Consider the following 22,008-nt stretch of genomic DNA (forward strand, 5'->3'; position numbering starts at 1 on the left):
TCACACCTCCAAAAATGTTTCAATCATGGGACCGCAAAGAGGTGCACTCCATTAAAGATCTTTTTACGGATAATATTTTCTCAACATTTGAACAGCTAAAGTATAAATTTAACATTGATAACAGAGACTTATCTGCAGATTCGTAGCTTCACAAAGACAAATTTTCCCTCCTTTCCCAATCAACCCTCCGAATATCCCTTGAATAATGTACTTTTAAACAACCCACTAAAAAAGGGATCGATAACTAAGGTATACAACAACCTTTCATAGTTTGAACGTACATCACTTGATCACATAAAGGGTGCTTGGAGCAAAGACTTGGGAATAAACATCACAGAAGACCAATGGACTGAAGCTCAAGAACGGGTTCATTCCTCCTCAGTTTGTGTGAGACATGGACTACTACAGTTCAAGATCCTTCATCGCTTACACTTGTCTAAACAAAAACTGTCTAAGATGTTTCCAGGAGTAAATGCTGCCTGTGAACGTTGTGGGTTCTCTCCAGCTTCACTGTCACATACATTTTGGAACTGTCCCATCATCAACCCATATTGGACCAAAACTATCGACACTTTGTCTGAAATTTTCAAGAAGAAACTCCCTATTGATCCAATAATGTCATTATTTGGTGTTGTTCCTACTGGGGTAAGCCTAAATCATTTTCAAACCAATGCGCTATGTTTTGTGCTACTTCTGGCAAGACGCTTAATTTTGCTTAATTGTAAAAATAAGAACCCTCCTACTCATCAAAACCTTTTAAGAGAAATTATGCAATACTTGCAATTGGAAAAACTAAAATTCTCTCTGAGAAAAAAAGAACAGCTGTTTTACTCAATTTGGCAACCTTTTATTAACTACTATGAAAAAAGTTAAACACCGTTTATAAATCAATTAATTAAACCACCTTGGATTTGGACAGCTCTCCTCCTAATGGCCATCGCAAGCATTTCATTGTACTATATGTCACATATTTATACATTCGCAGGTCTTTTCTTTTATTGGTTCTGTTATCTGTTCTTGTTATTTTTCTATAATTGCATATATGTATATCGCATTGAGTACGATCATGCATATATGTACACCATGAAGTCAATAAGTTCTGCCTACACCCCAGTGAAGTGTACCTCTGTTAAAATTCTGCTGTATGAAAAACTTTAATAAAAATAATTGGGAAAAAAACAAACAAATAAAATTTACACTGACACATGTGGAAACCCAAAAAAAAACAAAAACAGTGGAATGTCCGGATAAACTGCTGATCCCGAGCTCTTCTGAAACTTCACTGTTCTCTCACAACATCCTGGGTCAACAGAGGCTTAAATTTGGAGGTTTTCAGCTCCAAACAGGCTGACGACAGCGCCTCAGAGCGCTGCGCGACGTCCCGCTCCGTGGGAAGTCCTTAAACTGACAGTAACACTCCATAATCTCTCATCAGCCGTTAAAATTTTCACCGAAAACCAGCTGAATTTCTCGAATGGTGTCCACTTCGATCTGCCTCACAGGTTCTGAAAAAATTTTGATCAAGCAAAGCGCCAGTCTCTCAGGAAGAAGTCAAAGGAATTTCCGATGAGGGGGGTGGACCACTCCTCACTCAAAGCCTGCCCACAGGCGAATGACATAACCGACAGGCGTGAAAAAACTCTCGCATGCCCGCGAGGGTTCAAGCTTGTCTGATGTAATCACACGTGATTCAAATCCATATAGTTTTTGAAAAAAATAAAAAGGTCCGATACTTTTCTCACAGACCTCGTATATTATGAGCTAGCTCTACCAAGTCACTTTTTTTGTGCAAATGTTAAAGTTTAACATCATACTGGGACTTTGTAGAGTAACCTCAATCAGAAACAAGAAAAAACAAACAAACCCTACAATTTACATTTCAAGTGCATCTTACTGATTATTTTTTTATCTAAATATGTTTTGCGTTTGAGTTGGCGACGTCCCTTCAGCTGTTTTCATGATGGATGTAGGTTTGTTTTTCTTACGCTTCACTTTACTAGTAGACACTGGCACAGCCAATGATTCAAGGCGGTACGGACACGGCAGGACCGAGTCTGTGCTGAAAGACGTGTTCATGCCGGAGCCACTGACAGCGCTGTTAACCAGCGGAGGAGTGTGCACAGCTGTGGGAGAACAAAGCCTTCAGTCAGCACAAGAGAGAAAATACCAAACTACTTTATTAAGCATTTTAGAAGGTCCTCTTTCATTTAGACATATTTTGTGTCCCTGTATAAAATGGAAACACATAATTCTAAAGAACAACAAGAAGTCCAAGTCCAACTGCTGTATCTTCTAGATATATCCTACCTGGACAATATTCAACATACAAGTAAGATGAATTAAGGCATCTACTGTGTTTAGTGCATTTTAAAATATGGAAGTTATTTTACATTTTATACTTTTAATTTTCTCAAACCTAAAAATTCTTGCAGATCTGTTTTAACTTTGTAGGATCTTTACTTGATGTTCATCTTCAAAAGATCAGCCTGCACACTTATGGACGACAAGCCACGCATGGGTGCTGATGCTTGTTCATCCGTTACAGGTAGATGCATCAAAATAATGTTTTGCAAACTGAGAAAACACATACAAGCCAATAACAAAACTATAATGTACAACAATTTAATTTGGTAGCACATGCAGAAAACACAAATGTGCATACACTCACAATGGAAGAACTACTAACACAAAAAGAGGTTTCTGCCCAGAAGACTTTTGATTGCCCACTGCATGCCTCACAGCACTCTACTATCTTTACCTGGTTGGCAGAGATGAGTGAGTTTATTCATTTACTTTTGATGATGATTTCACTCTTAAGACAACTAGTTTTTTTTAATTGTGTTTTTGTAGCTCAGTGTTGCTCGTACCATAAGTGACTTTTGTTTCATGTTGGTACCATGAGTGAAATGCTTAGTGGTTTTAATGTCTTCAGCCACTGTCTGTTTGTCAAATTAAAACCACCTGCTGACAGCAGCCATGCAGCCGTGCGTGTGTGTGTGCGAGCAAGACATGTGCTGTTTGGTGTGTGTACGTATTTTGGGTCAAGGATTAACGGCACCAAAACGGAACACTGATAGGACTAGTAGTTTTGGAGAAGCAACAAATACTAGCTAACATTGCTTATTACATTTTGGACTCTCACGCCTTTCCAGCAGGGGGCAGTAAATCATATTTATATTAAAAGTGTGAGTGTAAGTGCATAAATACATTCAAAATGCATAGATGACACAAGAAAGTGAAAATACTTATTTCCATTGTGGTCCATTTAAAAATCAAATGACAAAAAATAAGTAACAATAATAAAAATAATAATAGTGTATATGATAACAACCTAAACGATTTATTAATTAATTAAGACAGTAAATTAACATTAAAAATGAGATAATTAACAGGAAATAAAAGGGTTGAGTTCCTCTTCTAAAAATTGAGGTCTAAGGTTCTAAACGCATTCTGGACTCACACACTGTTCCAACTCATTGCTTAATTTATTACCACCCTTGAAAAATGTCAGCTACCTATTTTATAAACACTACCCAATCTGGAGTCCATGGACCCCCACAGGCAACACACTAGCAACATATAACCTCTGTACTGTTGTGTTGATGCTGTGGAGGCTCTGATCTCACCGTGTCCTCTGGAAGCATCACCTCCCAGCAGCTGGCTCACTCTCTTTGATTTGAAATAGTTGTTGGCGAGATTCTCACTGTCACTGCGGTCCAGCAGTTCCTTGTACCTGTCCTCCTCCTCTTCCTCCTGCTCAAAGCAGATGATGGTCAGCCTCTGTGTCAAAGGTCACTGTGTGAATCATGTGCATGAAGTATAAAAATCAAACATGAACCACAAATGACTCTCCAACATCAGCAGCTGAACTCTTCTGTGCTGAAAGATTTAGAGCCAAGGCTGTGAGAAAGAGAAAACAATGTAAAGATTATTTTCGATGTTTCTTGTGCTGGTTCCTCAAATGTGCACGACTGTTTCCTGTTCACACCTTGAGGCAGTGAGGTTTTCTGCACTGTGACATCCGGCACCCTCCATGTGCTGCCGTCCTCGTCCCACACAGATTCTTTTTTCAGGTGGTCCAGGTTGCTGTAGTTGCAGTCTCGGCGCACTAGGGGCGTCATGCGCTCCAGCAGACTGTGCAGCAGCTGGCTGTCTCTCTGCAGGCGGCGAATGGTTCCCAGGTAGTCCTTCCTCTCTTCTTCAAACTCGGCCTGCAGGTCACGAATCTCCAGTTTGGCTGCTTGCAGCTGTCACACAAACATAGATGGTTTTAATAAACGATGATCGATGTTACAACACATCAATAGATGAAGAATTTTCCAACATTTTGATCTGTTTCTATAAAACTAATCATCACAAATATAAATTAGAGCAATGTGCTTGTCGAGTGCAAACCTCCGCCAACACTAGTTTCCAATTCCACAAAATTTTACCTTGCAAAAAATTTTCAAGGTCAAAGTCCTGTTATAAGTAACTTTTCATAAATTAAATTAGATGTTATCAAATGTCAGGAGTATGTATTTAGTTCATGCACTTGAATCAAAGTTCTTTTGTGGTGTCAGGTTTTTTTTTAACTTTATCAGTTTCTGAATTCTTTTTCAGATCATTTTCACAGAACGCTGGCTTTCTCTGCTATACAACATTTGTCGTTGCTTTTTGACACTTTGTTTTCGACTGATAACTGGAAGACAAACAGGAATAAAATTGGAACCTCCATCCAGTGTTGGTGGTGTAGGTAAATCCATAACAGAAAAATGAGTGACTGAGGCACTTTTGATCGAGATATAATGCAAAATGTACACCAAATGGGCTTTTTCAATATTAAACTCAAATGTCCACAAAATCCACAAGCCGGATCAGATCCGGATCAAACTTTGTCAGGTGATAGTCAGTGCCCGTCAGCACCTCACTTTCAAATATGAGAGTGATTGTAGCAAGTTTGATTAAGATATAATGTAAAATATGCATTAAATGGGGTTTTCAATGTTAAATTTAAATGGCCACAAAATCTGTAATCTGGATCAGATCCAGATCAAACTTTGTCAGCTGATAAAGAATACCGTCCTACATAACACTCTCAATTATGAAAGAAATTTGAGTTATGAAGTTTTGAAATTTGTTCAATGTTAAAGAGAAGGATTTTTCCAATTGGGCCACACAGTCTCTTTTGAGGGCGGACACAAAAGGGCTAAAATCTGATGCATATGATGTAATTTCTCTACTTCCGAGGACAGAAACACGGCACTTTCTCTGAGTTTTTTGGCAAATTATACACAAACACAGTGAAAATGTATGGAAGAAGTGATGATGCGATGGAAAGTAGACGTATATACACTCAACAAAAATATAAACGCAACACTTTTGGTTTTGCTCCCATTTTGTATGAGATGAACTCAAAGATAATCCATCCCACCTCACAGGTGTGCCATACCAAGATGCTGATTAGACACCATGATTAGTGCGCAGATGTGCCTTAGACTGGCCACAATAAAAGGCCACTCTGAAAGGTGCAGTTTTGTTTTATTGGGGGGGGGATACCAGTCAGTATCTGGTGTGACCACCATTTGCCTCATGCAGTGCAACACATCTCCTTCGCATAGAGTTGATCAGGTTGTCAGTTGTGGCCTGTGGAATGTTGGTCCACTCCTCTTCAATGGCTGTGCGAAGTTGCTGGATATTGACAGGAACTGGTACACGCTGTCGTATACACCGGTCCAGAGCATCCCAAACATGCTCAATGGGTGACATATCCGGTGAGTATACTGGCCATGCAAGAACTGGGACATTTTCAGCTTCCAAGAATTGTGTACAGATCCTTGCAACATGGGGCCGTGCATTATCCTGCTGCAACATGAGGTGATGTTCTTGGATGTATGGCACAACAATGGGCCTCAGGATCTCGGCACGGTATCTGTGTGCATTCAAAATGCCATCAATAAAATGCACCTGTGTTCTTCGTCCATAACAGACGCCTGCCCATACCATAACCCTACCGCCACCATGGGCCACTCGATCCACAACATTGACATCAGAAAACCACTCACCCACATGACGCCACACACGCTGTCTGCCATCTGCCCTGAACAGTGTGAACCGAGATTCATCCGTGAAGAGAACACCTCTCCAATGTGCCAAACGCCAGCAAATGTGAGCATTTGCCCACTCAAGTCGGTTACGACAACGAACTGGAGTCAGGTCGAGACCCTGATGAGGACGACGAGCATGCAGATGAGCTTCCCTGCGACGGTTTCTGACAGTTTGTGCAGAAATTCTTTGGTTATGCAAACCGATTGTTTCAGCAGCTGTCCGAGTGGCTGGTCTCAGACGATCTTGGAGGTGAACATGCTGGATGTGGAGGTCCTGGGCTGGTGTGGTTACACGTGGTCTGCGGTTGTGAGGCTGGTTGGATGTACTGCCAAATTCTCTGAAACGTTTTTGGAGACGGCTTATGGTAGAGAAATGAACATTCAATACACGAGCAACAGCTCTGGTTGACATTCCTGCTGTCAGCATGCCAATTGCACGCTCCCTCAAATCTTGCGACATCTGTGGCATTGTGCTGTGTGATAAAACTGCACCTTTCAGAGTGGCCTTTTATTGTGGGCAGTCTAAGGCACACCTGTGCACTAATCATGGTGTCTAATCAGCATCTTGATATGGCACACCTGTGAGGTGGGATAGATTATCTCAGCAAAGGAGAAGTGCTCACTATCACAGATTTAGACTGGTTTGTGAACAATATTTGAGGGAAATGGTGATATTGTGTATGTGGAAAAAGTTTTAGATCTTTGAGTTCATCTCATACAAAATGGGAGCAAAACCAAAAGTGTTGCGTTTATATTTTTGTTGAGTATATATATATATATATATATATATATATATATATATATATATTCTATTTCTACCTCATTTTCTTATTTTATTGTATTGTTACAAATATTATTGCGTATCTCTGCACATGCTGTTTGATGCACATTTTCCTCTACTCGCACTCATCTTGTGTGTTTTTTAAGAGCTGATGTAACGTGAATTTCTCCACTGTGAGATCAATAAAGTCTTATCTTATGTGTTGCGGTTTGTTTATGACCTGGAGCTCAAACGTTTTGAGGCGACTGTGCAGGCGAGAGAATGGAGCTACTCTGGATAGATGTGTAGGCTAACACTTACCGATACGACCTCTCACATTTGCGTCTTCCCTTCTCCACTGGGAACCGAAAAAAATTGCACTTTTTGTGACTGCTTCAATGACTGCAGCCAAAAACAAAACAGTGCACCATTTTCCTGTGTGAAATGATCAATCAATCAATCAATCAATTTTTTTTTATATAGCGCCAAATCACAACAAACAGTTGCCCCAAGGCGCTTTATATTGTAAGGCAAGGCCATACAATAATTATGTAAAACCCCAACGGTCAAAACGACCCCCTGTGAGCAAGCACTTGGCTACAGTGGGAAGGAAAAACTCCCTTTTAACAGGAAGAAACCTCCAGCAGAACCAGGCTCAGGGAGGGGCAGTCTTCTGCTGGGACTGGTTGGGGCTGAGGGAGAGAACCAGGAAAAAGACATGCTGTGGAGGGGAGCAGAGATCGATCACTAATGATTAAATGCAGAGTGGTGCATACAGAGCAAAAAGAGAAAGAAACAGTGCATCATGGGAACCCCCCAGCAGTCTACGTCTATAGCAGCATAACTAAGGGATGGTTCAGGGTCACCTGATCCAGCCCTAACTATAAGCTTTAGCAAAAAGGAAAGTTTTAAGCCTAATCTTAAAAGTAGAGAGGGTGTCTGTCTCCCTGATCTGACTTGGGAGCTGGTTCCACAGGAGAGGAGCCTGAAAGCTGAAGGCTCTGCCTCCCATTCTACTCTTACAAACCCTAGGAACTACAAGTAAGCCTGCAGTCTGAGAGCGAAGCGCTCTATTGGGGTGATATGGTACTACGAGGTCCCTAAGATAAGATGGGACCTGATTATTCAAAACCTTATAAGTAAGAAGAATTTTAAATTCTATTCTAGAATTAACAGGAAGCCAATGAAGAGAGGCCAATATGGGTGAGATATGCTCTCTCCTTCTAGTCCCCGTCAGTACTCTAGCTGCAGCATTTTGAATTAACTGAAGGCTTTTTAGGGAACTTTTAGGACAACCTGATAATAATGAATTACAATAGTCCAGCCTAGAGGAAATAAATGCATGAATTAGTTTTTCAGCATCACTCTGAGACAAGACCTTTCTGATTTTAGAGATATTGCGTAAATGCAAAAAAGCAGTCCTACATATTTGTTTAATATGCGCTTTGAATGACATATCCTGATCAAAAATGACTCCAAGATTTCTCACAGTATTACTAGAGGTCAGGGTAATGCCATCCAGAGTAAGGATCTGGTTAGACACCATGTTTCTAAGATTTGTGGGGCCAAGTACAATAACTTCAGTTTTATCTGAGTTTAAAAGCAGGAAATTAGAGGTCATCCATGTCTTTATGTCTGTAAGACAATCCTGCAGTTTAGCTAATTGGTGTGTGTCCTCTGGCTTCATGGATAGATAAAGCTGGGTATCATCTGCGTAACAATGAAAATTTAAGCAATACCGTCTAATAATACTGCCTAAGGGAAGCATATATAAAGTGAATAAAATTGGTCCTAGCACAGAACCTTGTGGAACTCCATAATTAACTTTAGTCTGTGAAGAAGATTCCCCATTTACATGAACAAATTGTAATCTATTAGACAAATATGATTCAAACCACCGCAGCGCAGTGCCTTTAATACCTATGGCATGCTCTAATCTCTGTAATAAAATTTTATGGTCAACAGTATCAAAAGCACCACTGAGGTCTAACAGAACAAGCACAGAGATGAGTCCACTGTCCGAGGCCATAAGAAGATCATTTGTAACCTTCACTAATGCTGTTTCTGTACTATGATGAATTCTAAAACCTGACTGAAACTCTTCAAATAGACCATTCCTCTGCAGATGATCAGTTAGCTGTTTTACAACTACCCTTTCAAGAATTTTTGAATTATGCTGTGTATATATTGCACAACGGGAGTGGCTGTCCCCATAAGTGGTCAAATCCCGTGATATCGCGCAGGGTTCAAACGACACTGTGCTGCCCTATATTCAAAACTTTTCCTGACTCTGACCTTGAAAATGGAATCAGTTCTTGTCTATCAAGATATGAATCTTCAGTAAAAATTTTATAATAATATATAGAAAAATTGTGGGCTTCAGGCTGTTCACAAACAAACAGGCAAACAAACAGACAAACAAACAAGCAGACAAAATAACCCCCTCCAACTTCGTCAGTAGAACAAGGCTGCTTTGGTGGAGGTCCAAAGGAAGCTCTGTGACCCACCTTGCTCTTGATCTTGACCAGCATTTTGTTCTTGGCGTGGACCTCTTCCTGAATCGAGTTGTAGACATTTAACAGCATACTGTCGCTCTCCTCACTGTCGTCTGACAGAGCCTGGATTAACTGAACTTTCCTCTGATCGGCGTGGTTCTTCCGAAGCTGGTGTCTCTGCTGGAACTCCTTGTTCCTGGCCTGCTCCCCTCCCACCACCTCCTGCTCCAGCTGCTGCAGTCTGAGGAGAAGAAGAATTAATCTGATGCTCATCTTTGAAGTGATCGTTCTCAGTGCAGGATGTCATGAGGATGCAGTTTGTCCTATTTAGTGTCGGTGTTCCAACATGCATAATAATGCATTCTTGCATGCTTAGAACAATAAAATGGTCACAACAAGGAATCCTTTTGTAATCTTTATAAATCAATAAACAGCCATCTTTTCCCTGCACTATTACGAGGGTAGGCTGAAAAGTTCTAAGGCTCACTATAATGCAGTTAATGCATTACTCCTTCATGGGGAGCCTTAGAACTTTTCAGTCTACCCTCGTAAGAGCATTGTGACTGCGCAGCAAAAATGTCGATGAGTGAGTGGGTGGGTTAGTTTGTCCCAACCAACATGTGTTGGCAATAACTAAAAACAATAAATGGTATCATCTTGTAACTCTTCACATTAAAAGAGCACTTAAGGAGGATGAAATCCTTAAGGTGATGGTGAACTTTGATGCACCACATCTATCAAAAAAGCAACTTTGTTTTGCCAATGCTGTATCCCACAGACGCGTCGCCACATGCTGGATGTGGTGCTGCCTTCACGTGACCATCAGCTAAGCTAGCAACTGCAGGTAGAAACATGATGCCCTCTATGTGGTGAAATACAGCACAAAATACACAACAGAAAGCAAAGTAAAACCACAATCAATGAATCGATATTGTGGTTGGGGATTATCCGAAATGTTTTTACTGGTACTGCAAATTAGTGATAACCCCAAAACACTGGTCCACAAAGTTTCCAAACCTTTGCAACACCCATGTTTGGGAACTTTGTTCCAGAGGAAGACTGTACGTGCACAAGCAGGTATTGCTTGTGTTAACTGGGTCAGTAAAAAATAATTAGGTTTAGACAGACAATGCTTTACTGGATCTTATATAACGGCTGAGTGGATCCTTGTCATTTGATTGGTGCTTTGTATGTCACATGACAAGGATTAATTCATCCCATTTGTGTTGCATTGCATTTAGAGTGCGGCTTGGTTCCATTTAGAGTGCAAATTTGGTTCCATATGTTTGGTACCATTGCACTCTGCACACACACGCACGAAATGCTCACGCAAGCACATGTACACACACAGGTGATCACATTTGCGCACGTGCATGTGCGCACACATGTTCATGCACATGCACCCACATGTACTCGTGCACATGCATGTATGCGCGCCCACACATGCGCACGCACACACAACACGCGTGCACATGCACACACAAAACAAAAACCACTGTGCTGTCTGGAGGCTGTTGGTAGGAAGTTATAATGAAAAGCTGGACGAATTTCTGATGTGATTTTTTTTTTCGCTGCACTGAGGATGTACACAGTCAACTGACCTGGTTGACTGTGTGCGCACGCACGCAGGGGACAACGACATGATGTGACTGAGCTAACTCACGCTGGTAATTCTTGTAACATATACAAATACACAGACAAAATCCACTCCGCTGTAAGCCGTCTGGATGCATGAAGACCTGTTCACATGAAACGCTGACGTGATTTTTGGCTGGACTGAGGAACTACACAAAGTCTTTTTTTTATAGAAGTTCGATGTCAGTGCACAGCATCACTGGACTACACATCACAATTTAGACTTTAGCAGCAGTGGAACACCAAAATGTAAGTCCCTTTGTTGTTGTTTATGAATTAATAAAATATCAAATGACAAGGATCTATTTTAGCCATTATATAAAACAAATAGTGAATGTTTTTACATTCTTTCAATGGAACAAATATTTAATTCGGTGAAAGCTAGAACATACCATTCAACTCGGCTTTGCCTCGTTGAATGGTATGTTCCAGCTTTCACCTCATGAAATATTCGTACCATTGAACTCATAAACATTCATTATTTCTATAATATAACACCAAAATAGTTCCTTGTCATTTAATTGGTGGATTGTATATCAAGTGGCATTGATGATTTGTCCCACTGTATAGAAAAAAAATAGTCCTTATATTTAGTTTGTCCGATTACTTATGGCCTCTGAAAATGGAAGGGCTATGTATACAAACAGCTGTAACGTGTAAATGGTTCATGTTTTCTTTAAATTCTTTTGTAAATCCTTTGGAGTAAAGCTGAAAGTCTACACTATGAGCTACGTTGTGATGGTGTACAAAGGCAACATCACAAACATTGTGTCACTGTCCAAATACTAATGGAGCAGACTGCACGATGTGTATCTTGTGTCCAATTCATTTTATAAAGGACAAGCTGTGTGTGTTGATGAGAGATGTACACAGACCTTTGGAGTGCATGTTTCTGGTCCAGAGGTCCTGCTTTGATGGAACCTTGAGAGTCGCCTTCTTGACAGAGTTCCACCTGCTGGATCATCAACGTGGAGAAAACGTTACGGGAACATCAACACCATTCTTTGTACCCATCATTTATCAAGTTTGGAAGAAGAATTCAAGCTGATGAGTGATTTGCTGGTTCTATGCACTACCTTGATCAGAGATGTGTCATCAGCTGAGGTGGAGTCAGATGGATCCGCATTGAAGCCGAGCTCATCTTGAACCACCTGTGTCATGCAGCTGGAGCTGACCGAAGCTGTGAAGGACAACAGTTTTGTATGAACATCACAAAATGTGGCACCTGAACAGAGTCACTGCCACACATTTACCTTCACTGGTTGTGTTTAGTGACTCAAACAGTGACATGGTTTTGTTGTCTGGAGGTCAGAGACCACCAGATGTTTCCTGCTCACCATTCTTTGGGACGCAACTCCTCCTGCTGGCTTTTGTGGCCTCCAGATCAGATACTTTGCTTTCGTAGGAGCAGCGCAGGGCAGCGATGTCCTCCTGCAGCTTGGCCTTGGATTTCTGCTCGGCGTCGTAGTTGGCCTGCAGCTTGGCCAGACGCTCTTCGTACGCCTGCTCTCAAGGCAGAAAACACACCTTCAGACCTCCAGCTTCCCACAGAAAACACCAAAAAATGTCACACGTCGGTGCAGAAACAGTGTGCAGTTGCCTGTGAAATCTCATCTTTCTCTGCGTCCGCGGCTTCTGACTGTGGTGGTGACTGGACAGTATGGGGCGTGGCACACTGGTGAGCTGCCACACAAGCAAGAAACAACAACAAAAAAATGTGAACATGCAAATTAAAATAGACAACATGCTTTAAATTGACGTATTGTTTATATTTTCCAGCTGGGAAGTGGGTGAATGAGTCCTGAGGAGGCTTACAGGAGGCTTCAGCTGAATCGTGTTGGACAGTGATGAGCTCACGCAGCTTCTTGATCTCCTCCCGATACTGTCGCAGCAGAGCGTCTTTAGGGTCCTCATTGATACGAGGTCTGTTCTGGATGCTCTTGGCCCGGTTAGCGTAACGCAGAGTGCTTAAAGTTTCCTCATAGTTGCTGTCAGCAGGTGACAGACAGGCAATCATCAACGTACGCGTGTTACCTCCCAGAGAGTCCTGCAGCAGTCTGGTCAGCTTGGAGTCCCGGTACGGGATGTATTTCAACCGACCGTCGACCAGAGCTGAGATGACATTTCCCAGAGCCGACAGTGATAGGTTGATCTTGGCGGCCTCGCGGAGTCGCTGGCCGCTGGTTCCAGTTTTAGATTGACGCTCACTGCCTGCCAGGTCAACAAGGTTGAGTTTACCTGCTCGCAGATGGTCTTTACCAGATTCATCTGAGAACATGTGAAAACAGACTTTACACTCAATAACAGAATTAAACCTACAAGTCTTACAGTTAAGGTATTGATTTGAATAACTGATCAATATTCAAACTGTGATGCCCCATGAAAGCAATGAGTTTACAGTGAAGGAAAGTTCTGAAGTAGTCAAAGACGAGTCAGGTGGAGTCCTACATTGTAGAGTCCCTTATTGAGAGAGAAGCGACATGGCAAGTCGGGAAAAAAAATGGTCACACGACTCGTGGTAGCATCTTGGGGCCAAAATAGCGTTCGCTGTTAATCTGTCTGCATGTAAATCCAGCTAGTTTATTTATTTATTCTCTAAAATGCCAGGTTGTTGTGCGTTTGAATGCACAAACAGACACAACAAGGGCTTCAAGATGTACAGATTCCCTTCAGATCTGTACAGAAGAAAAATTTGGGAAAATAAAGTCAGCTGTGTGGGATGGAAGCAACTTCATCATCAAAGCTTTGAGAGGTAAATTTATTGTTCAGTCCCATGTACAGTAAAACTCACCTAAAACATCACTGCATGAACTGGATATTCCTTGTCACCACACAAAAAAAGTCCCAATGTTTTTGCATTGTTTTCCATGTGATGGAAAACAATGGAGGAGCAGTGATGGTCTAGTTTTAAGCGCTGGGCTTGAGACCAGAGGATCCTCGGTTCAAATCCCAGCCTGACCGGAAAATCACTAAGGACCCTTGAGCAAGGTCCTTAATTCCCTAGTTGTTCCCATTGTGTATTGAGCACTTTGTATAGCAGCACCCTGACATCGGGGTGAATGCGATCGAGGCATTATTTTAAAGCACTTTGAGCATCTGATGCAGATGGAAAGAGCGCTATATAAATGCAGTCCATTTACCATGTAATAAACACAGTATATAACGGATTTTGTATAACAGATTTTTTCACATCAAATAAAATGTCCCGTCCAATCGCAATGTATTTCCATTAAAAACCCCTCACATGTGGGACCGGAGTCATTTCTGTGATTAAAAAAACGTTTATTTTTGTCAGACAGCGCTCAGACTCTGAGCCGCAGCCTGATGTGCACCTGTTAAATCAGAGACCGCAAAAGGCTGTGATTTGACACTTTTCTGCTTTCACTCTTTCCTCTCATATTTTAATAGTTTTTGCAGTACACACACTGATTACATTTCAGGATCACATACATTTGGCAGAAAAGTCCACAAATTTACAGCACGGAGTCACAAAAAAGAGGAAATTGTACAGTTTACCTTTGAATTGGAGGTGATGATTGTAGAAAGAAACGCTTGTTGAGGGACAAATTAATCCAGAATAAAGTATAATTAAGAGAGGGAGAACTTTAAAACTGTCAAGCATGTCATTGCATGACACGGACTTGCAGCTGCAGAAGCATAAATCAGGCTAAATTCATTAAATAAATCATCATAAATTGTAAACTTATGTAAATTTGATAGCTTAATTATTTTTATATTTATTTTGATAGCACCTGTACCTTGATGTGTTGCTGTATGTGGTTAACTGATTAAAAAAAAGTTGAAAACATAAAAGGTTCATTCAGTGGTTCAGCGCAATTGGCCCCAAATTGGCGCCATGTTCTAAGTTGATGCTACTCCCTGAATAAAGGGACCCTACTACAGTTGGGTCCATATGTATTTGGCCAGTAACAGTTTTTGCTGTACTTGTGGAAATTTTCATCTTTAATTCAACAAGATTAACATAAACATTGCATCAGCCATGTAGGAATTACGGCCATTTGTATGCTCAGTCTATCCATTTTCAGAGGCCACAAGTACACTCAACAAAAATATAACGCAACACTTTTGGTTTTGCTCCATTTTGTATGAGATGAACTCAAAGATCTAAAACTTTTTCCACATACACAATATCACCATTTCCCTCAAATATTGTTCACAAACCAGTCTAAATCTGTGATAGTGAGCACTTCTCCTTTGCTGAGATAATCCATCCCACCTCACAGGTGTGCCATATCAAGATGCTGATTAGACACCATGATTAGTACACAGGTGTGCCTTAGACTGCCCACAATAAAAGGCCACTCTGAAAGGTGCAGTTTTATCACACAGCACAATGCCACAGATGTCGCAAGATTTGAGGGAGCGTGCAATTGGCATGCTGACAGCAGGAATGTCAACCAGAGCTGTTGCTCGTGTACTGAATGTTCATTTCTCTACCATACGCCGTCTCCAAAGGCGTTTCAGAGAATTTGGCAGTACATCCAACCAGCCTCACAACCACAGACCATGTGTAACCACACCAGCCCAGGACCTCCACATCCAGCATGTTCACCTCCAAGATCGTCTGAGACCAGCCACTCGGACAGCTGCTGAAACAATCGGTTTGCATAACCAAAGAATTTCTGCACAAACTGTCAGAAACCGTCTCAGGGAAGCTCATCTGCATGCTCGTCGTCCTCATCGGGGTCTCGACCTGACTCCAGTTCGTCGTCGTAACCGACTTGAGTGGGCAAATGCTCACATTCACTGGCGTTTGGCATGTTGGAGAGGTGTTCTCTTCACGGATGAATCCCGGTTCACACTGTTCAGGGCAGATGGCAGACAGCGTGTGTGGCATCGTGTGGGTGAGCGGTTTTCTGATGTCAATGTTGTGGATCGAGTGGCCCATGGTGGCGGTGGGGTTATGGTATGGGCAGGCGTCTGTTATGGATGAAGAACACAGGTGCATTTTATTGATGGCATTTTGAATGCACAGAGATACCGTGACGAGATCCTGAGGCCCATTGTTGTGCCATACATCCAAGAACATCACCTCATGTTGGAGCAGGATAATGCAGGGCCCCATGTTGCAAGGATCTGTACACAATTCTTGGAAGCTGAAAATGCCCCAGTTCTTGCATGGCCGGCATACTCACCGGACATGTCACCCATTGACCATGTTTGGGATGCTCTGGACCGGCGTATACGACAGCGTGTACCAGTTCCTGCCAATATCCAGCAACTTCGCACAGCCATTGAAGAGGAGTGGACCAACATTCCACAGGCCACAATTGACAACCTGATCAACTCTATGCGAAGGAGATGTGTTGCACTGCATGAGGCAAATGGTGGTCACACCAGATACTGACTGGTATCCCCCCCCAATAAAACAAAACTGCACTTTTCAGAGTGGCCTTTTATTGTGGATAGTCTAAGGCACACCTGTGCACTAATCATGGTGTCTAATCAGCATCTTGATATGGCACACCTGTGAGGTGGGATGGATTATCTCAGCAAAGGAGAAGTGCTCACTATCACAGATTTAGACTGGTTTGTGAACAATATTTGAGGGAAATGGTGATATTGTGTATGTGGAAAAAGTTTTAGATCTTTGAGTTCATCTCATACAAAATGGGAGCAAAACCAAAAGTGTTGCGTTTATATTTTTGTTGAGTGTAATTGGACAAACTAAATACAAGTGTTACTGTTAATATAATCCCAAATCAGAAAAAAAATTGGAATGATATGGAAAATATAAACAAACAAACAAAAACAGTGATCCTAATAGCGATGCGCAATCCACAATTTTTCACTTCCGTTCTGATCCCGATACCTGAATTTGGACATCTGCCGATGCCGATACCTTTCCAATCCGATACCAGAGCTCTGTTTGCTTTAATATTATCATCATTAATGTTGATTTTATATGAGGATTTTCTTAAAAAGGAGACCTGAAAGTTCAGCTACAATTTGCCAGAAGGTGTATCTAAAGATGAAAGCCTAGATTGGATGTTCTGGTGAAAGAATTAAGTACTTTTATTTTTATAGACTTTTATAGCCTTATTTTTATAGATTTAAAGAGAAAAGACAGCACACTCTCTCTCTCTCTCTGTCAGTCTCTCCTTCTCAATTTTCAGTTTCAGTGGAGGTTTACTGATATGGGAGACATATGTTTGCATAGTCAAAGTAAGTGTTACAGAGTAAAAATTAAGTCCTCTGTCAGTTTGTCTCCCTCTCTGTCTCTCTCTGCCTGTCTGTCCCTCTCTCTCTGTCTGTCCCTTTCTCTCTGACTGTCTCCCTCTCTGTCTCTCTCCCTCTCTCTCTTGCTTGCTTTCTCTCTCCCTCTGTCTCTCTTTTTCTTTCTCTCTCACCTTTTTCGTGCTGCGTGAACTTTTTCAAAACACGAAGCCTTTCAACTGTAAAATAAATGTATCACCGACGCTCACGCACAGGATTTTAATGGAGACTTTGTTCCCTTTCAGCAGACAGAATCTCTGTTCAGCTCCTCCTCGGCTGCATGCTGAGCTGACTTTTCATAGCGTTTGACAGACTCGGGACAGTGAAGCGGCTAACTTTTTAGCACACATTTTCAGCAACAATTCAGTTAATTTTTCAGAAAATCCATGCTTGATAGTCAATTTGAACCCGAGTGCCAGGCAGAAATTTGCCGCTAACCACAGCTAGAACTCTGCGGAAGAGAGCTCTTTCAAAAAGCCCGGCTTCAGAAAACCTCCCCTCCTCCTGTTTGGCAGCAAACAAAGCAGAGAGCAAACAACAGCAGTTGAGAGGATTCACAGTGGCTCTTGTCCGGTATCGGAAAATGTCGCGGGTTGGATCGGTATTTTCCGATACATGAATTATGTCTGTATCGGAACCTGATACCAATCTGGGATCGGATCGGTCCCATCCCTATCCTTTTACTTCTGTTTCACTGCAGACAGACAGAATGAAGCCAAGATATTTCATGATTTGTGTGCTCAACTTCATCCAATCCTCCATTTAAAGTCTGCAACACATTCCAAAAAAAGCTGGGATGGAGGCAGTTTATTCTAAAAATATATGCAGCTGTATTAGCTGTATGCAGCTAGTGATGCAACAATACAAGAGTTAAACTATTCACAGTTTCTCCAACCAAAGTCATCACAGAAGCATATAACGCCGGCAGAGTTGTCTGGGTGCCTTGGTGGCAGCGTCTCTCACTCGACTCCTTCCAGCACGGCCACTCAATTTTTGAGATCTGCCTACTTGACACACAGTAACATACTGTTTGTATTTCTACATGAAGTTCTAGAAGATATTCAGTGACTGGGAAATGTTCATGTATCCATCTCTTGATTTGTCTCAAGAAAAATGGCTGTAAAAGTGATTATTGAATCCTGTATTTTGAATAACGCATCCCCTATCCCAACTTTTTTTAATGTACTGCATGCCATAAATGTAGTTAAATAAGTTATTTCAGCCTCCCGAACTCAGGGTCAGCACAGCAGATCAAAGATGGACCTGCATGCTGATTTGGCACACGTTTTACACCAGATGACCTTCCTAAGTGTAACTCTGCCTTAAATGGAGGATGGGTAGGGGTGGTCTTGAATCACGAACCTCCTAATCTGGAAGCCAGCGCACTTGTTTCTTTTTGCATGCCGTTTTAAGCGTGTTGTGTTTGTTCACCGGTGTTGCAGATCTCCAGGTGGATGGTGAAGATGGAGTGTGAGCGGGAGGAATCTTTGTTCATCAGCGTGGAGCCCACCGCCCGGGTTCGCCCGCCTTGATCCATGAGTCTCTCACACTCTGTCACACTGTGCACAGTGTGCATGGAGAGGTCACGCACGTACACACCATGCTCTGGGTGCTCCTTCAGCTGGACACCAATCAAATACACAACAGTCTGAACGCCCTGACTGTGGACATAACACCTCTGCGTGTAAATCATTATGATAACAAGGTGAAACATGTTTCATAATCATCACGCTGTCTTCTCATGTGACACAGTTAAACAGGAGCCAGTTAATAAAACAGTGTAACTGGAGACGCACCTCCAATCTCTGTTTGGTGTCCTTCCCCAAAAGGTCTCTGATCTCTTCATTGTAAATTTCCAAGTATGACACCCTCACCAGGAACTTTGTATTTTCTGCACACTGTTTTAAAAACAAAATGATCTCTGAGAACAAAAAACTGCTGCTGCTACTACTACTACTACTACTACTACTACTACTACTACTACTACTACTACTACTACTACTACTAGTACGAGCTACCAGGATCAAGGACACAAAGTGCAAAATAAAAATAAAAATGTGGCTGCACCCAGGACCGGGGACAATCTCATGTTTGCACCTCCAACAATCATTCACGTGTTTGAAGACTGAATGCCATTTGAAGGATAAAATTATTTTAAATATGATGGAAAGATTGCAAACCAGATTACAGTTTATTAATCTAGATTATGTTACTTTGAACTAGTTTTTAAAAGCTTTAAGCAGTTGTAACATGCTTTAACGTTGTTGTTGTCCATTTGGCTGCTCCCGTTCTGTTCGGGGTCACCACAGCGGATACAGCCAGGTCCGCATTGGTATTTGGCACAAGTTTTACGCCAGATGACTTTCCTGACGCAACTCCAGAAAAGTGCTTTAATATGGGTTTAAAATACTTCAGATGTAATTTAGGTCGATTTAGATTCAGGTTACTATACTTCAAACTGAAGCGACAGAAGTACTGGATTTTCCAGAATATTGTATAAATCACATCTCTCAAAAAGATGCATCATGGAGAGGAAAAAAAAAACATGTTAAGTTGCACCAAATTCAAGAAAAATGTTTTTGTCACAATCTGGAAAGACAATTCAGTCGCACACTAACCTAAAAAAAAAAAAAAAGGGCTAAAAATCTTTAATGTTGTATTTGTTGTTTCCACTGTACTGAAAATGTCCCGAACTTTGACTTTTGCGTACCGTCACATCCATATTTAGCCACCGGCAGCCAGTGGATGTTACTATATGCAGCTAGTCAGTCAGTCAGTCATGCAACCGTACAGTTGTGAGACTATTTCAGGTGTACTGGTCTGATTGTTATCAGACTTGGAATGTGCATTAGGCGTGGTGACCCCAAGAGGCCTACTGATTTTAGGTGCAAAAGGTCAAGGTCACTGGAACATGCTTTGCAAAAATGTTGCAAGCACAATAACATCTTTTCTAAATGAATCACCAAACTTGATGTGACTGTGTTAGGCATCCTTACCTCAAGAACCCGACTGATTTTAGGTTGAAAAGGACAAAGGTCATAGTCACTGTTGCATACTTTGTAAAAGCCTTCTGCAGAACGTGTCACCTGTCAATGGTAATTTTATCAATGTTTACACAAGATGCTGTGGATTAATACAGAATATGTGCTTGTTTGATATTTAAGTTGTAGGACTTCCCCAACTAGTAAAATAATAAACTAGCATGTTAGATTAGAGTAGGAGGTTCGTGATTCAAGACCACCCCTACCCATCCTCCATCCTCCATAGTATCCATAGTTTCTCCAAAAATATTTGTGTGTTCATCCTTATCCCAAAATACATAAGCATACCAAAGGGCAAATGTCAGCTATGTTACACACACGCATGCATACACGTACACAGAAACCACATGGATTTTAATATACAGATCATTACTTACAGTCCAGAAAATAAACACTTTTAAATCTGTATAGATCCAGATGATCCTATTTTGAAGTGGATCTATGAATCTTTAAGCAACTGGATTTGTAAAGTTTTCAAAACTGTATTTAAAAGACAGTGGGCTCATTTTAAACCCATCTAAAGATATATTAGGCATACTCTGAACTCATTTTAGACATTTCTCATCAGTTCTAAAGTGTTGTACTCTGGATTTTTTTAAAACTTCAGACATGTTTTGAGTGGCTGTCAAACTAACTAATTATCTTGAATTTGGTCAGTAATGTGAAGATGTCTCTGGATTGGACTCTGAAACTGATGTGCATGTTTGAAAAAACAGTTGTGATAACTGGACGATGAATCACACAATGACAATTTACTGCAGGCTTAGAACTAATCACTTAAGTTGTAACGTGTATATATTTTGGTGTCATTGTGCCTGAATGCTCTCAAAGATGTGCTCAAAGCCTCGTGGAATGACTCCCTTCTGGTCAGCAGGATCAGACGACCCCTGCATGGTGAAAGACTTTCCACTTCCAGTTTGTCCATAGGCGAAAATCGTACCATTGTAACCCTCGGTGACTCCCTGGAAACACAGGAAAGGAGGCGTCAGTGACCTTTGACACAGCGTTGACCTTTGCAGGCTACTAGCAGACTGTTCTGTAAATAGAAACTGTTAGAAATTAAACATACACTCCTGGCTGTGGGGTACAGCAGGGACGTACCTCAACCAGAGGATAGGCGATCTCATTGTAGAGCTCCTCGGTGGTTTGGTGGGTGAAGTAGGTCCCGTCAAAGGTGAACTGTTTAGAAGGTTCATCTGGTGCTCCTGGCTTGTCTATGAAGCACTGGCATCGGTCCAGGTCCATGGAGAGAACCATTTTGGCACAGAGAGCCTTCTCCCGGTCATTCATGGGCCTGCAGCGGACCACCACCTTCACCGACTCCATCAGAAGTACACAAGGGAAGGCCAAAAAGATTCTGATCTACCTCACAGATAGAGCTCCTTCAATCAGAATCCAGCTCACACTGCTCCAAAAGCACCCCAGCTGTGCGCCAAAAAGATAAACAACTTTTTAAGGGGGAAAATACCCCTCCTGCCCTCTCAAAATAAAGAAATAAACCCCGCCAGATAAGTTTCCAGACAGCAGCGTTTGTATCGCTGAATGTCTCCTACCCAGTCGTTGCCTAGCAACCACAGACAACACTGCAGGCACGACACCGCTTCCTCGGCAGACATTTTGGTAGGGACAGTGAGGGGCGATAACCAACTATTTCCATGCATAATGCATTTATGCATTTCTTCTTTATCATTGCATACAACACTAATTATGTTACTAACACGTTGCCCGCGGGGATCCACGGGCTGTAGATTGGG

At 41.7% G+C, this 22,008-nt stretch overlaps 1 protein-coding gene across 1 annotated transcript; it reads right to left on the minus strand.

Moving 5' to 3' along the window:
• Positions 1-1,890: 1,890 nt before the first annotated feature.
• kif17 (kinesin family member 17) lies at positions 1,891-21,661 on the minus strand. Its single transcript, XM_034167526.1, has 14 exons — positions 21,356-21,661; positions 21,070-21,216; positions 19,010-19,111; positions 18,645-18,834; positions 12,792-13,244; positions 12,577-12,659; positions 12,314-12,479; positions 12,053-12,156; positions 11,852-11,928; positions 9,354-9,582; positions 3,989-4,247; positions 3,839-3,900; positions 3,627-3,753; positions 1,891-2,123 (listed from the first exon to the last, which is right to left on the minus strand). Exons 1-14 carry the CDS (start codon positions 21,578-21,580, stop codon positions 1,906-1,908), a joined length of 2,442 nt encoding a protein of 813 aa, XP_034023417.1. The 5' UTR covers positions 21,581-21,661; the 3' UTR covers positions 1,891-1,905.
• Between the last annotated feature and the right edge of the window lie 347 nt (positions 21,662-22,008).

Source organism: Thalassophryne amazonica, chromosome 3, assembly GCF_902500255.1.
Source record: "Thalassophryne amazonica chromosome 3, fThaAma1.1, whole genome shotgun sequence".
NCBI classification, from domain to species: Eukaryota; Metazoa; Chordata; class Actinopteri; order Batrachoidiformes; family Batrachoididae; genus Thalassophryne; species Thalassophryne amazonica.